This window comes from Coenobita brevimanus, chromosome 110 (genome assembly GCF_032717465.1).
Source record: "Coenobita brevimanus isolate Jiangsu-jjx chromosome 110, ASM3271746v2, whole genome shotgun sequence".
Classification (NCBI taxonomy): domain Eukaryota; kingdom Metazoa; phylum Arthropoda; class Malacostraca; order Decapoda; family Coenobitidae; genus Coenobita; species Coenobita brevimanus.
In genome coordinates, this window is record NC_137063.1 from 3382817 (window position 1) to 3400339 (window position 17523).

Consider the following 17523-nt stretch of genomic DNA (forward strand, 5'->3'; position numbering starts at 1 on the left):
ATGGCAACCTGACAGGGGAGGGGGGAGGGGGAGGAAGGAAGGGGTGAAGGGACCATGGTGTAACAGCTGTTTGGCCCAGGCGGGAATTTCAAATTATGGGAGGGAAAAAAAGTCAGATTTTTTTCGAATTTTTTGCAGTTTTTGGCCCATTTTGGGAATATTGGATCCCAGGAGGATTATGTCCGGTTAGTGGGGATGTTCGGATATTGGGCGTTCGGATATTAGAGGGATTACTGTATTTACCTAATTGTAGTATACAGGAAATGAGCTACACTTGTGGGGTCCTGTCTCTGTTTCTCAGTGAGTCAAATTTTGCTTTAAACTTGTTTAAGCTTTTAGACTGGACGATCTCTTTGTCCAGGCTATTCCACAGGTCTATGCCTCTATAAGGAAAACTATATTTCTTGATATCCTTCAAGCATTCAGTTTCATTCCGTGTCCTCTTGTTACTCTCTTATCCCATGCAAACAAGTCTTCTCTGTCAATTTTATCAACTCCCATCATGGTCCTGAACACTGCAATCATGTCGGCACTCTCTCTCCTTTCCTCTAAGGAAGGCAAATCCAGCTTTTCCAGTCTCTCTCTGTATGACAGATCTGCCAGACTGGGGACCATCTTGGTTGCTGTTCACTGAATTCTCTCAATCTTGTTTATATCTTTCTTTTTTGTGTAGGGACCACACTACTGCTGCATATTCTAACCTGGGGCGGATCATGGCCACTATCAATTTTTTTATCATTTCCTCATCCATGTAATGAAATGCTACTCTTATGTTAGTTATGAGTTTATACGTCACTCTAACTGTCTTGTTAATACATTTTTCAGGTGACAAACTATCCTGGACCAGCACTCCCAAATCTTTCTCTTCTCTTGCTTTTGTGACTGGTTCAATACCCGTCAGGTAATTTAGTGATGGCCTCTTGGTACTTTTACCCCCTTCCAATATTTTACATTTCTTGGGTTTGAATTTCATTTCCCACATCCGGCTCCAATCATGTATCCTACCAAGATCCTCCTGCACCATTTTACAGTCCTCCTCAGCCTCTACCTTTCTTAAGATCTTTGCATCATCAGCAAACAGACTTGCATAACTGTTCACTCCATCTACCATATCATTTACGTAAATCACAAACATTACTAGCGCCAACACTGAGCCCTGTAGGACTCCACTTGTTAACTCCCTCCATCCAGACATCCTGTCCTTAATTACAGTCCTCATTTGTCTGTTTCTCAAAGAGTCTCTCATCCATTCCAGGTGAATTACCTTCAGTCCTCCTATATGCTCTAGTTTCCACATTAGTCTCTTATGAGGTACCCTGTTGAAGGCCTTCTCCAAATCTAAATACACACAATCCACCCAACCATCTCTCTCCTGTAGCACGTCAATCGCTCGAGTAAAAGCTCAACAAGTTGGAAACACATGACCTTTCACTTCTGAATCCAAACTGCCTTTCAGCCAAAATATTAATCTCATCCAGATATTTTATCCATCTATCTTTCAGGACTCTCTCGCACAATTTTTCGACCATGCTGGCTAGGGACACTGGTCCGTAATTCAGGGGTTTTTCCTTGTTTCTTCCCTTATAAATTGGTACCACATTTGCCCTCTTCCATTCTTGAGGCACTTTCCCCTCTTCCAGAGAACACACAATTAAACTGTGAATCTTATCTGCCAGATGTTCTCTGCAATCCTTCAGTACCCAATTAGAGATTCCATCTGGTCCTGGGGCTTTCCTTACATCTTGAGTTTCCAGTAATTTATACACTTTCTGTACTTCCACTTATATATCTTTTATTGCTACATTTCTAGTCACTCCCTACCTTTCCACAAACTCCTTTTCATAACTGAAAACTGATTGGAAACATTTGTTCATGATTTCAGCTTGCATTGCTGCATCTTTATAGACCTTTCTTCTACTTTCAGTTTGGTGATTCTTTCCTTTGCCACTGAAAAATCTATAAAACAGTTTGGGTTCATCCTTATATTTGTCTATTAGACCTTTTTTAAAGTTCCTTTCTTCCTCTCTACGTATTCTTGTATATTCATTTCTAGTTCTTTTATAATCTTCCTTTGTTCTGTTATTACCTCTCTTTCTCCAATTGTTCCAAGCCATGTCCCTCTCTTTTTTTGCTATCATACACCTTCTATTAAACCATTCCTTCTTCCTGATATCTTTCCCCCTTACTCTTGGCATATTTTTTTCCACTCCCAAATTGTAGAGGTCTAGAAAGATATCCCACTTCCTCTGTATCTCTCTTGTTTCTCTGAATTTTCTCCAATCCACATTTTTGAAAAATTTCCCCAATCCTGTAAAGTGTGTGTGTGTGTGTGTGTTCTTACCTAATTGTATCTTTACAGGAATGAGTCAAGCTTGTACTGTCTCGTGTCTTAAACCATATTTATCGTCCATATCCTTAAATCTGTGAATTGTTTTGGCACACACTATTTCATTCGGTAGTGCATTCCATTGATCAATTGCTCTGTTTGGGAAACCGAATTTCCTTACATCTTTATCACCTCTCTTCTTATGCAGTTTTTTGCAGTGTCCTCTTGCTGATGCTTCTCCATATGTTAAGTATTCATTTATGTCTATTTTCTCCTTCCCTGATATGCACTTATATAGCATCATCATGTCACCTCTTTTCCTTCTCTCCTGTAGTGTTGGTAGATTCAGTTTATTTAGTCTTTCTTCGTAGCTTAGGTCCCTTAAGCTTGGTATCCATCTTGTAGCGGCCCTTTGAACTTTCAATCTTGTCTATGTGCTTTTTGAGATGAGGACTCCAGACTACTGATGCATATTCCAGGGTTGGTCTAATGAATGATGTTATTATCCTTCTTAGCATGTCTTCATTTATGTATGTGAATGCTATTCTCATACCTGCAAGCAGTGTATACATGTTCCGTACCTTCTCGCTGACATGGTCAGCCGGAGATAGTCTGCTATTGATAATCACACCTAGGTCTTTCTCTCTTTCTGATGTGTATAGGGTTTTATTTCCTAACTTATAATCCCAATCAGGTCTTTTTCCACTTTTACCAAACTTGACTACATGACACTTGTCCACATTGAATTCCATTTGCCATGTACTACTCCATTCATGAAGTTTATTTAATTCTTCTTGTAGCTCTTTACAAGAGTCTGTGTTAATAATTCTCCTTTGTATTTTTGCATCATCTGCAAACATATTCAGACAGCTCTCATTTCCAGTGTTACTGTTTATATCATTTATATACACTAAAAACATGATTGGTGCCAACACTGAACCCTGTGGTACTCCACTAGTCACTTCTTTCCATGATGAGTAGTTTCCTCTTAGTACTGTTCTCATTTCTCTTTTTATGAGAAAGTCTTGCATCCAACAAAACAGTTTGCCTCGAATTCCTCCTTGATGGTACAGTTTCCATAAAAGTCTTTGGTGTGGTACTGTGTCAAAAGCTTTCTTCAAATCTAAAGAGATACTGTCCACCCAACCTTCCCTTTCCTGTATTGTGTTTGTTACTCTGTCATAGTAGCTCAACAGATTAGTAACACATGATTTTCCTTTTCTGAAACCAAACTGTCTTTCTGTTATCATACTGTGTTCTTCTAGATGATTTACCCAAGCTTTTCTTATAAGCTTTTCTAATACCTTGCTTACAACACTGGTAAGTGATACTAGTCGGTAGTTGAGTGGATTTTGTCTATTCCCTTTCTTGAATAAGGGGACAATATTTGCTTTTTTCCAAATATCAGGTAGTTTACCTTGACTCAAGGATTTCTTGAAAATTAAAAATAATGGTTTACTTAACTCCTTTGCACATTCTCGTAGTACCCAACATGCAATTTCATCAGGACCACTTGCTTTTCCTCTGTCTAATCTACTTAACTCCTCCTGTATTACTTTTTCTGCTATTTGTATATCTGGTAGTATGTGTGGACATGCATGCTCCACATAGTCCCTCTCAAAATTTTTTTCTTCTGTAAAAACTAATTGGAAATTCTTATTTAGTGCTTCACAAATATCTTTCTCTTGTGTATAAGTGATTCCCTCGTCCGTAATGGATTGTATTATATCTTTTACTTTGGTTTTGCTTCTGATATAGCTGTAAAACAGCTTTGGTTGATCACTACTTTTATTTATTATATCCTCCTCAAACTGTTTTTAGGCTTCCCTCCTTATTCTTGTATAATCGTTTCTTGCCTGTTTGTAATTATTATACGCCCTTTCACTATTGTGTCATCTGTATCTATTCCACAACAAATCTCTTCTTTCTTTTGATTTTTTACATTCTGTATTGAACCATTTCTGTATTTTCTTATCTGCTTCTTTGTGCTGTGGGATGTACTTCTGGACTCTTATTTCATAAAATTCACAAAAATTTTTATATACAGCATTTAAATCTTGTCCTCTAAGCTCATTTTCCCAATCAACTTCTAAGAAGTACTTCTATAGGTCTTGATAATTTCCCTTTTTATAGTTTAGGCTCTTTTTGTAACTATCATTGCTGTTTACTATGTCATATGCTATCCTGAAGTTATAATTTAGTACTGCATGATCACTTTTGCCGAGTGGAGGGTGATATATTAAACTGTCTGTATCATTTTCTTGCCTAGTAAATATTAGATCTAGCACTGAAGGTACATCAAGTCCTCTTTTTCTGGTGGTTTCCCTCACATGTTGCGTTAGGAAAAACTCTTGCTCGAGATCCAGGTCTGTCTGTGTGTGTGTGTGTGTGTGTGTGTGTGTGTGTGTGTGTGTGTGTGTGTGTGTGTGTTTATCTAGCTGCAGTATAAAGGATTTGAGCTAAGCTCATGTTGTCCTGCCTGACTGTCTCCATATCTTAAATTATTCAATTTGCTTTTACACACACAGATGTCTTTTGCTTGCACCACCACCTCTTCCAAACTGTTCCAAATGTCTATACTTTTATTTGGAAGACTTTTTTTTTTTTTTTTTTTCCAAGTCACTGAAGCATCTACAGTATTCTTCTTCAAATTATATTCATGTCCTTTTGTCCTTGCATTACCATCTACAAATGGGTGTTCTCTATTCACATTTTCCAGTATTCCAACATGAATGGTAAAGTTGGGATATGAATGGTAAAGTTGGGAATGTGAAGGTGGATGGAATAGTTGGTGAGTGGGGTGTGCCTGCTGAGATAGATGAGACTGGGAGTGCGTTAGTGGACATTTGTGCTGGGAGGAGGTTGGTGATAGCCAATACCCTCTTCAGGCATAAAATGATCCACAGGTATACATGGCGAGTGATGAGAAGGGTGGGTGGTGAACTGAATGAAAGGAAGGCAATGATTGATAATGTGTGTGTGGATGAAAGGATGCGAAGATGTGTAAAGGATGCAAGAGTGTATAGAGGTTGGGGGAGTGGACTTTCTGACCACTACTTGGTGGTGGCCAGAATTAGAATTCAAGCAAGATGGAGGAATAGAAGAAGGGAAAGACGAGAGGAAGGAGTAGTTGCAAGGAGAGTGAAAAGGTTACAAGAGGATGAGAAAAAGGCAGAGTATAAGAGAGAGGTGGGGGAACGATTGGGCAAATATGAATTGGAGCAGATGGGAGACGTGGAAGGTGTGTGTAGCATATTTACAGAAGAAATATGTGCAGCATGTGATGTGGTGTGTGGAAGGAAGAAAAGATGGAGGGGGGTGCAAGGAACAGCGTGGTGGACTGAAGAGGTGAAACAGGCTGTGGCACAAAAGAAGAAAACATAAAATGAATGGATGAGAAATAGGGGCATGGAAGAAGATGAGAGGCGGAAGAGAGAGTTATATGTAGAAAGAAAGAGAGAGGTGAAAAGATTAGTAAGAGAGAGTAAGAAGAGAGTGGATGAGGAATTTGGAAGGAATTTGAGTGTAAAGTGGAGGGACTGTAAGAAAATGTTCTGGAGAGAGGTGAAAAGAGTAAGACAGGGTGGAAGTGAAGTTAGCAGGGGAGTGAAAGATAAAAATGGTAGATTACTAGTGGAGAAGGGAGAAAAAGTGAGCAGATGGAGAGAACACTTTAAGGAATTGTTGAACGTAGAGGATGGAAGTAATGCGAGAGTAAGTGGCTGGGGAATGGCTGGGAGAAGGAGGGAGGTGAGAAGACAGGAAGAAATCAGTAGGATAGAAGTTGTGGAAGCAATGAAGAAAGTTAAATCGGGGAAAGCCCCAGGAATTGATGGAGTGTGTGGTGAAATGCTGAAGCATGGGGGAGAGATAGTAGTAGAATGGATGTGGAAGATGTGCAGATTGGCCTGGGAGGAAGGTAGAGTCCCTGAGGATTGGAAGTCAGGTATAATTATTCCCTTGTACATAGGAAAAGGGGAAAAAGAAGTGTGTGGTAATCACAGGGGCATTTGTCTTCTTAGTATAATAGGAAAAGTGTATGGTAGGATACTTATTGACAGAGTTAGAGAAGGAACAGAGAAATTAGTTGGAGAAGAACAGGGAGGCTTTAGGAAGGGAAGAGGTTGTGTAGATCAGATATTCATTCTTAGATCTTTAGTGGAAAAGTTTCTAGAGAAGGGAAGAAGTTGTATGCGGCTTTCATGGATTTGGAGAAAGCATATGACAGGGTGGATAGACAAGGATTGTGGAAAGTGTTAAGAATATATGGAGTAGATGGGAAGTTGTTGAATGCTGTGAAGAGTATGTACGATGGTGCGAAGGCTGCAGTGCGTGTGGATGGTGAACTAAGTGAATTTTTCTCTTTGAAAGTTGGTTTGAAACAGGGATGTGTCATGTCACCATGGTTGTTCAATCTGTACATGGATGGAGTAATAAAAGAGGTACAAGGTAGGGTAGTGGATGTTGGAGTGGCCCTGGTGAGAGAGGATAGTGTTTGGAAACTCCCTGTACTGTTGTTTGCAGATGATACTGTGTTGTTGAGTGAAGACAAAGGGGAGCTGCAAGGCTTGGTGGATGAGTTTGAGAGAGTGTGTAGGAAACGGAATCTAAAGGTGAATGTAGGGAAGAGTAAAGTGATGGTCTTTGAGAGAGGTGAAGTCAGTGAATGTACAGCGAGGTTGGATGGTGAGGAATTGGAAAATGTGAGTACGTTTAAGTACTTGGGTAGTGTGATGAGTAAGGATGGAGGTTTGGAGGGTGAAGTGCTTGAAAGGGTACAGCAGGGAAGAAAGGTTGCTGGTTCTTTGAAAGCAGTGATAAGAAACAGGGAAGTGAGCATGGAAGTGAAAAAGTTACTACATGACAGTATTGTGATACCAACTCTAACGTACGGAAGTGAAGCTTGAACGCTGTTGGAAGGACACAAGTCAAGAGTGAGAGCAGTGGAAATGAGTTATTTATGAGGAGGCTGTGGAGTCACATGGAGAGACAGGCTGACGAATGAGGATATAAAGGAGCATTGTGGTGTTGATGTGGATGTGATAGGAAGCGTTATGAGGAACACAATGAGGTGGTTTGGCCATGTGGAGAGGATGGAGGGTGAAAGACCAACGAAGAGAGTGTATGTAAGTGAGGTGGAGAGGGGAAGAGGGAGGGGGAGGCCGAGGATGAGATGGAGGGATGGGGTGGAGAGGTATATGAGAGAGGGGGGTGTGAGTTGGGAGCAGGGCAGTGAAATGGCGGGGGACAGGGCGACTTGGCGATTTGTTTGTGGCCACCCCAAACGGGATTGAGGCGTCTGGCAATAGATAGATAGATAGAAATCTCCTCTCTCTTCTCTCACTAAGCATTGGTAACCTCAGCTTCTTCAGTCTCACTTCATAAGACAATTCGCTCAAACTTGGCAGCATCCTAGCCATCATCCTCTGTACCTCTTCTAATTTTCTTACATGCTTCTTCAAATGTGGTGACCATATCACTGCTACATATTCTAATTTTGGTCTTATCCTGGACACAATTTTCTCTCTCAACATTCCCTCATCCAGATAGCTGAAAGCCACTCTCATATTGGCCACATATCTACATGCCCCTCCAATGATCTTATTTATATGTTTCTCGGCGGAGAGGTTATCCAGTATGGCCACTCTTAGATCTTTCTCTTCTTTTGCTTTGCTGATCCTCTCTCTTACCATTTTATATTCATAAATAGCCTTATTCCCATTTATAGGAACTGGCATTTTTTTTTAAATTAAACATCATTTTCCAAGTCTAGCTCCAAGTTTATAACTTATCCAAATCATTTTGCAACTCCTCACAACAGTCACCATTATGGATTCCCTTCATAAATTTTGCATCATGTGCAAAACATATTCATACAACTGCTTAAGCCTTCTGGCATATTATTTACACATATAAAAGAATATGGTACGAGCCAAAAGCGAACCTTATGGCACTCCACTATCACACTCCTCCACTGAGAATACTTGTCTCTTACAATTGTTCTCATTAATTTTGTCCATTTTAGCAAATTCCCATTCGCTCCTCCAATAGGTTTTAATTTCCATAGTAATCTTGTGCGGCATCCTATCAAAAGGGGTGGTGGAGTCGGAGTTGGAGCTGTGGAGTCATCTGTTTTTGGCTGGGATTGGAATCAGAGTTGGTATAATTCCCACAACTCCGACTCCAAGCTTTCTGATTCTGAAATAGTATCAACCATATCTTTTCAATATTTCATTCAGTTTATTTTACAACCATGTATTACCGTTTATTTGTTATTATGCAAGCATTATAGGAAGAAAATTTAAAATAATGACGTAAGAACTGCATCGATCAAAAATCATTAATATTATTCATTTACCTGCATTACGTCCATGTGTCATATTATTAGTACAGTATATACTGAAGTTGGAGTTGGAGTCGAAGTCGGACTTGTAAAATTTCTGGAGTCGGAGTAATAGTTGGAGTTAGAGTCGAAGTTGGACTTGTAAAATTTCTGGAGTCGGAGTAATAGTTGGAGTTGGGAAATAATATCACCAACTCCACAACCCTACTATTAAATGCCATCTTCAAATCCAGGCCGACACAATCTACCCAGCCATCTCTTTCCTGCATGATATCCACCACTTTGCTGTAAAAACTCAGCATGTTTGTGACACATAATGAGTCTTCACAGTATTCAAACTGTTTTGCTGTTATCACTTCATTTTCTTCTAGGAACTTAATCCATCTTTTTCTGATAATATTTTCACACAGTTCACAAACAACGCTGGTATGGGATACCAGTCTATAATAAAGTGGGTCTTCTCTATTGCCTCCTTTATAAACTGGCCCAACATCTGTTCTTTTCCAGTGAATTGGCAACTCTCCTGTGTTCAGTGAACATTAATAATATCATAAACTGGATGCGCCGGTTGATTTGGACATTCTTTTAATATCCATCCTGCAAAGCTATCTGCCCCACAGTCTTTTTCACATCTAATTCCCTTATCAATTGTAACATTTGATTTCTATCAACTACTATTTCAGCTAACTGCTAAGCCCTCCCTTCTTCACCTGATCCCATAAATTCAACTTCAATTACAAATACTGAGAGCAACCTATTGTTCATTATACCACTCATATCCTCATCCTTATCATATATGACTTCCCCATCTCTCAGTCTCATTAAGGTATCCCTTACTTTGATTTTGCCATTTTGTGCAAAAGAAATGGAAAGTAGAGTGACACAAGGAAGGAAAGTAGCTGGTGCTATGAAAGATTTGATAAGAAAGAGAGGCTTGAGTGTTGCAGCAGCACGAAGCTTAGATGAAGGAGTGTTAAAGCCAACTTTAACATACAGATGTGAGACTATGATGTGGCATGAAAATGAAAAGTCAGGAGTAAGAGCTGAGGAGATGGGACTGCTGAGGAATGTATGTGGAGTACGGAGAGTGGATAGGATACGGAAAAATGTGAAGCTATGGAACATGGTGAATGTTTTGGTGTATCCGATTGAGCCAGGATTCCGGGGGCCTGAATGATGAGTGAATGGAAGTGGGTTGGGCTGGGCAAATTTGGGCTGTCTGGACACTGCTACTCCTCACCCTGCCCTAGTTTGGGAAAGGAGGTCCGGATGATGATGAAAGATGCGGAATGAGGAAGTCTGTGGACACCAGAATTGAAGAGAGTGTACAGAGATGGTATGGCCATGTGGAGAGAAAGGATGACAACAGAGTGGTGAAAAAGTTATATCTGAGCAAATCTAAATGAGGGAGGAGGAGAGGTAGGCCAAGAAGAAGGTGGAGCGATATGGAGGAGGAGTGTCTGAGGAAGAGAGGTATGGAAATTGGTGATGCTAAGGGACTGACAAGAGATCGTGCGGCTGGATGAATTTTGTGTGGAAAGTGCATAACCAGGGATGTGGCACCCCTTTTAACGTGACAGTGTTCGGATTGGCTCTATCTGATAGGTATACAATATGTGATGCTACAGAATGTGGTGAATTTTTTTTGTGGCCTATCTGATGGACCCAGGATTTCGAATGCTTGAATGATGAGTGAATTGAGGCATGGCCCACTTAACTGGGCAAACTTTGGCTGTCTGGACGTTGCTACTCCTCACCCTGCCTTTGGGTGGGAAAGGATGTCTGGATGATGATGATGATGATGATGATGATGATGATGATGATGAATGATGATGATGATGACAAATTTGTAAAACAATTTTGGTTCCTTTTAAATTTTAGTAGTGGTAGGTGGGAGTGCTCACCATCCACTCACTTAATGTAGTGCTGCTTTGGGTGTCTGCCCTTTCCTCTCTTCCATCCTTCCTTTTCTGTCTTTCCTTCCTTCACTCTTTCCTCTCTTCCATCCTTCCTCTTCTGTCTTTCCTTCCTTCACTCTTTCCTCTTTCTTCTGCCTACAGGTGACTTTACACTCCCTTTTCTGTCTTTCTTTCCTTCATTCTTTCCTCTTCCTTCTGCCTATGGGCGGCTCTACACTGAGTGACTGGCCAAGTGGTTTCCTATACACCAGGAAACCATTTACTACACTGGGTGGTAACCACATAACCAAATTATGGTGCCTGGTGGTTGGTGGGTAATTAAGGCACTCTAGAAGAACTAAGCCTGTGTAAGTTTACATTGAGGGGGTGGTTGAGGTTTGTTGCTAGGGTGGTGCCACTCAGGGATGAGTGTGGCTGGTAACTCTCATCTTAAAAATCAGGACCAACTTGCCAAGCCCCGGGTTCCTACGCTCCTCATGAGGTTACACAGAATTGGACGATGGATGGATGGATTTAATTTTAGTCAATAAATCCTTCTCATATTTCATCTCCTCTTCTCTTCATACTTTTACATTTAAATATCTTGCCTCTGTGTATTTATTCTCTCTATGTCTTCTTTGTAATCTATTCCACACTATTTTTTTTTCCTGCACCTTCCTACATCTATAATTAAACTATTCTTTTTCCTTTCCATCTGGATTGCAAATTTTGGGACTTGTGTACTGATACCCTCTTCATATAAATATCTATCATAATTCCAAATTTCTCATGGATAGTTTCCATCATCATTATTTTGCTCTAATCAGCATTACCAAAATAATGTCGTAGGGAGTCAAAGCCTACCTTTCCATAGGGTCGTTGATCCTGTTTATGTGTTTCTTCTCTCACTCCTGTATCTTTCGTCAACACCTGCATTTCAATTACCAAATTTTCACTTTTTCCCAGGGGAGAGCATATCTTAAACACATCATTGTGATCTTTTGTAAATATTTTCGACAAGGTTGTGTGATGTTCCCATGGTTGTTCACTATATATATAGATGGGGTGATGAGAGAAGTAAAAATATGAGTAATGGAGAGAGGGATGGCACTGGTAATGAATGGTGATTGATGGAATATCTCAAATTTGCTGTATGCTGATAATGCAGTGCTACTTGCATATACCGGACAAGAGCTTGGTAGACTAGCGCAGAGTTTTGTAGATGTCAGTGAGTGTTGTGCCTTGAGAGTAAATGTAGAAATGAGTAAAGTGATGGTTACTGAGGGAGATGGTGACTCTCAGTGTGATATTACAGTGAATGGAGAGATTGAATGGAGAGAGACTGGAATTGGTGAGAGAGTTCAAAAACCTGGGTACAATGATACTAAAGAGAGGAAAATGTGCAACAGAAGTGGAACGCAGAGTGACACAAGGAAGGAAAGTAGTGGGTGCTATGAAAGCCTAGATGGAAAAAAAAAAAAAAAGGCTTGAGTGTTGCAGCTGCACGAGGCTTACATGAAAGAGTGTCGGTGCCAACTTTAACATACGGATGTGAGACTATGGTGTGGCACGAAAATGAAATGTCAAGAGTAAGAGCAGTGGAGATGGGACTGCTGAGGAATGTATGTGGAGTACAGAGAGTGGATAGGATACGGAATAACGTGATTTGTGAGAGATACGGAGTGAGGAAGTCTGTGGACACCAGAATCGAAGAGAATGTACTGAGATTGTTTGGTCATGTGGATAAAATGGATGACAACAGACTGGTAAAAAAGGTATATCTGTGCAAATCTGAAGAAGGGAGGAGGCGAGATAGGCCAAGAAGGTGGAGGGATATCGTGGATGAGTGTGTGAGGAAGAGAGGTATGGAAGTTGGTGAGGCTAAAGGACTGACAAGAGACCAAGCTGGCTGGATGAATTTTTCACAGGGAAGTGCATAACCAGGGATCTGTCACCCCTTTTAACATGACATTGTTCGGCTTGACTCTATCAGATAGGTATATGTCAAGCTACAGAATGTAGTGAAATTTTTTTGGCCTATTTGATGGAGCCATGATTCTGTGGGCTTCAATGATGAGTGAATGGAAGAGCAGCCCATTGAACTGGGCAAACATAGGCTGTCTTGAGGTTGCCACTCTTCACCTTGCCCTAGGGTGGGAAAGGAGGTCAAGATGATGAAGATGATGATGATTCTGTGATACGCTAAGCAATCTCTGGGTTACCATGCATCACTGGTGCTCTGCCTAGTGTGTGTCAACAAAACTGCGTGAAAACGTAAGCACAGAAACTATAGGATTTATTCTAATTGGTAATGAACCACATGTGAGTCAGGGACTGCTGCTGCCGGAGACTATTAATTCTGGCCGTGTCCATCCCTTCACCAAGTGAGCCGCCAACCATGATTGGATTGCCACACATTCACGCAGTTTAGACATACAGTAGTACATACTAACTTAAGCCATAGTGGAATCAAGGTTGGTATTACTGTAGTTTTTCATTGATTCACTACCAAACATGTAACACCATTTCGTATTTTCTATTAAAAAGTCTTTCATAGGTTTCTTGTTATTTTTCCTAGATTACAATAGCTACATTGTGGTAGGTGGTGGTGGCCATCATCCACACCTTGATGTTGTGCTGTCTACTTCTTCTTTCACCTTTATCAATCTTTTTCTGTGTCCGCCTTTCTCACTTCCTATTTCTCTCATCTTTCCTGTCATTTTTTATTACCTGTACTATTATTTCCTTTTCATGCAGCTTTACATTCCCGTATTCCAGGAAGCCATTTACAATGCTGGGTGGTAGCCATATAACCAACCCACACGTTCCCAACATGTCAATAAGTGGGTTGGCAAAGGTTAGTGTTCCTCCCCAAGAAACAAATAACTCAAGGACAAATGACTACCCCTTGTTGGATTATGGTGTTTGGCTATAGACAGACAGATAGATAGGTACTGGACACCACCCTTGTAAACCCAAATTTTCTCTTTTGCAACAATGCAGACGTACTAAACATATACATACTGTTATGGCAAGTATCAGAAATACACATATGCATGGTTAGGTTAACAGAAAAATATGAAAAGGGCACAATGAGGAAGGAACACATCCCATATACACACCCCAGATGGGCTTGAGGTAAGGGTTCTGAGGACAGGGGGTGGAGTATTGGTGGTCTCCAACACCTGGGACTGACTCCTTCAGTAGGGCCTCATCTCTAAGTACCGTACCTCAAAGCCATCAGAAACCACTGACTTTGTACCATCATTGTCAGCAGAAACCAGCTCAGGTGCAAAATAAAGTTTTTTTGCCCCAAAATGTGCAATAATGGCAGGAGTGCATATTTCCATCTAGGAGTGATAACAAAAACCACTATAACCAAGGGATCAATATGTAACACATATACAGTACTGTATAAACATTCAAACACAAAAAAATACCAATTGTTTCTCACCTGAGCAACATTAGCAATATACCAGCAAGCCCATGTGCAGCTCCTAGATATTCTGTTTTGTAATACTGGTACATCAAAGGGAAGGGGCTCTTGTGTTCAGAGGAATACTTTACACCAGACTCTATCATGACATCCAGTATAGCATTTACTTGGCCATCATCCAAGACCTGAAGTTAAAAAAATATCAGACAGTATTCTATTGTGATAAATCAAAACATTTTTACTGCTGTAAGAATTGAAATATCTTTTAATAATTGTAAATATGTAGTGATTTAATAAATCAGACACTTGGCTCTCAACATCTGCAGGGGTTATATTACAAACTTTGCCAGAAATGTTAAAAATCTGCAAATATTTGATGCCTATCAGTTCTCTGCAACTCCAGGCTCACCTCACTATGAACTTGGGGAACTGCAGGAAATTGGTGACTTTGATCGGTCACTCGCAAAGGTCTTTTGTTGAGCTTATGGTAAAAACGGTGTTGTGTATGTGTGGTGCATAAGGTCAGCAAATGAGATCTGGTGTGGGGACTGCATTGCTATCTATCTATCTATTGCCAGACGCCTCAATCCCGTTTGGGGTGGCCACAAACAAATCGCCTCCAAGTTGCCCTGTCCCCCGCCATTTAACTACCCTGCTCCCAACTCATACCCCCCCTCTCTCATATACCTCTCCACCCCATCCCTCCATCTCATCCTCGGCCTCCCCCTCCCTCTTCCCCCCTCCACCTCACTCACATACACTCTCTTCGTCAGTCTTTCACCCTCCATCCTCTCCACATGGCCAAACCACCTCAGTGTGTTCCTCATAACGCTTCCTATCACATCCACATCAACACCACAATGCTCCTTTATATCCGCATTCGTCAGCCTGTCTCTCCATGTGACTCCACAGGCTCCTCTTAAATAACTCATTTCCACTGCTCTCACTATTGACTTGTGTCCTTCCAACAACGTCCAAGCTTCACTTCCGTACGTTAGAGTTGGTATCACAATACTGTCATGTAGTAACTTTTTCACTTCCATGCTCACTTCCCTGTTTCTTATCACTGCTTTCAAAGAACCAGCAACCTTTCTTCCCTGCTGTACCCTTTCAAACACTTCACCCTCCAAACCTCCATCCTTACTCATCACACTACCCAAGTACTTAAACGTACTCACATTTTCCAATACCTCACCATCCAACCTCACTATACATTCACTGACTTCACCTCTCTCAAAGACCATCACTTTACTCTTCCCTATATTCACCTTTAGACTGCATTGCAATGTGGACAAAAAAACAATTGTTTGCGAGTTGTATTTGGAGTCAAGATTGTAGCAGGGAAAGGTGGTATCCACATCACAGTCTGGCTATGTGTACAGTACTCATGTCTCTCTGGACAGGAAAGTTTCCAAGAGGTGTATGTTTGGTGGTGGTTGCTGAAGAATGATGCTTGGTTGGAGGTTTTGGATGGCTGTGGTGGATATGAGTTATGCAGTGTTTGTGAATTGCAGCATTGTTATGGAGGGAGAAGTTGCTAAGATAGTCTGTGTAGTGTTGGGTAAGGAGCAACTGTTTGTTTCTTTGTGGCAGGGGTGATGTACATGAAGTTTTAACAGTGGGATGGGTCTTAACCTGAGGGAATGAGCTGTGTGCCTCTCATGTTCATATGATCTTTGTTTTAAAGTATCTTTGTTTCTGGATGCATGTGACTGATATTCGTGCTTTTGGTGCATCCTGTTCTTATTCTTATGGTTTTATTTTTGTTCTTCTGAGGCTTATTCATGTCTCCTGGTTAAGCTTGGGTTAGCATCTACTTAGTAAGCACTAACATACTTAATCACATATTAGTGACAAACAATATTTTTTTTAACATACTTAAGACTGTTGACGATGCATCAGAGGTGAAGGTGTCTCACTATAGGTATAGTCTGGGCTGAACTGACTGGTCTGAATATTTTCACTGTGATTTGCTTTCTCATATCATTATTTCTAGGTTTGCTACTGTGAATGTTGAGGACTGAAGGATGGCCGACTGAAAACCTTGACAAAACCTGACACCTTGAAACACCAAACTTACTCTTACATTCAATACAATGGGTTTAAGTTAATCTGATACCAGGTCTGGCTGCACTCTCATATCATTCAGAGGGGGTAAACCTACAAAAACAATGGTAAAAATCCACTGGGCTAAATGCACTAAGGGATGAATTAACTGAATACAAACACTGCCACTGCCAGCCTCATTAACACCATTATTTGATGCAGCTGCTTTCAGGCTGAAAAAATTTTGCAAACAAGCAATTATTATTACTGAAAGGCACAGTGATTCCAATTCCCTCATTTTGGGAACGTTTCTATTAATTTCTCCAGTTGTTAAGAACGTGGATCCACTACTAGCTGGCACACTGTCCTCTCTCTTTGGGCACAGGAGGTTAAATATAATAGGTAAGGAGGGGATAACTGTGCACCTGTTAGGACTAAATAATTACTAACAACTTCCCTAACAATGATTTTTGGTGCAACAAACCTATATATATCTACATTAATTTCATGAAACCCTTCCACACTGAGAGAGAGAGAGAGAGAGAGAGAGAGAGAGAGAGAGAGAGAGAGAGAGAGGGGAGGGGGGAAGCCAGGATTCCTGGGACTTGAACAGTGAGTGAATGTGTGTTTGCCCCATTTCACTCGATATATTGATAATTTCACTTGCGTTCTCTTTGTTTTCAGAACATTACCTTACCACATCCTCAGGCTAGAAGACTAGGACAGGATGATGATGATGATGATGAATTGCATACTTAACGGCAGATGACAGCATACACAGTCCACTCATAATGTACCGTAATGATACCTACTTGTAGATAACTCTCCAATTCCTGTAGTCCAGGAAACTATCTACAGTACAGTACTATGTTGAGTGGTATGGTAATCTTACTGTATAACCAAATAAGTTAATGCCCAGTGGTCTTGTGGTTATGGTGTTCCAACCAGATATGACCAATATTGATTTACATGCAAGTAGTGGTTGGGGTTTATTGTTCACCTAACAATGTCACTCATGGGCTGGCAAGTGGTCACTCTCACTTTAATGTCTGGACTATATATCCTAGCCCAAGACCCCTATACTCTTGACTGGACAATAAAGGACTGAATGAGACACAGAGAATACGCATATTTTCGGTTGCCCAAGTAGAGTACATTCTTGTAGTACACATATTTACAGTGCATGATACACCTAAAACTGTAAACAGCGAGGGAGGGGGGTAAAGAGTTTCTGTCTAACCTTGAGTACAAGGAATCTATATATAAAACACATTCTGACAGTTGAAGGTGGATAAATCTGGTGCTTTGGTCATGTACAGTTGCAAGTAGATGACTCGAGGCCACCTAGTCCACCAACATGGAGTTTCATCTGGTAACAGTGGTGGGTATGAACTTGACTGAGATTTAGTTGGCAAAGACAAGACTCTAATACTGCTACAAATTAAAAACACATTTCAAATTTCTTTATCCCTAG

The 17523-nt window shown here is 40.7% G+C and overlaps 1 protein-coding gene across 1 annotated transcript in view; it reads right to left on the minus strand.

Annotated features, from left to right (window-relative positions):
* LOC145417473 (lanC-like protein 3) overlaps positions 1 to 17523 on the minus strand; it is a 51602-nt gene that overhangs the window by 14438 nt on the left and 19641 nt on the right. The window contains exon 4 of the mRNA XM_080286180.1: positions 14022 to 14188. Within this exon, the coding sequence (XP_080142306.1) occupies positions 14022 to 14188 (167 nt within the window). The remainder of the gene's footprint in view (positions 1 to 14021; positions 14189 to 17523) is intronic.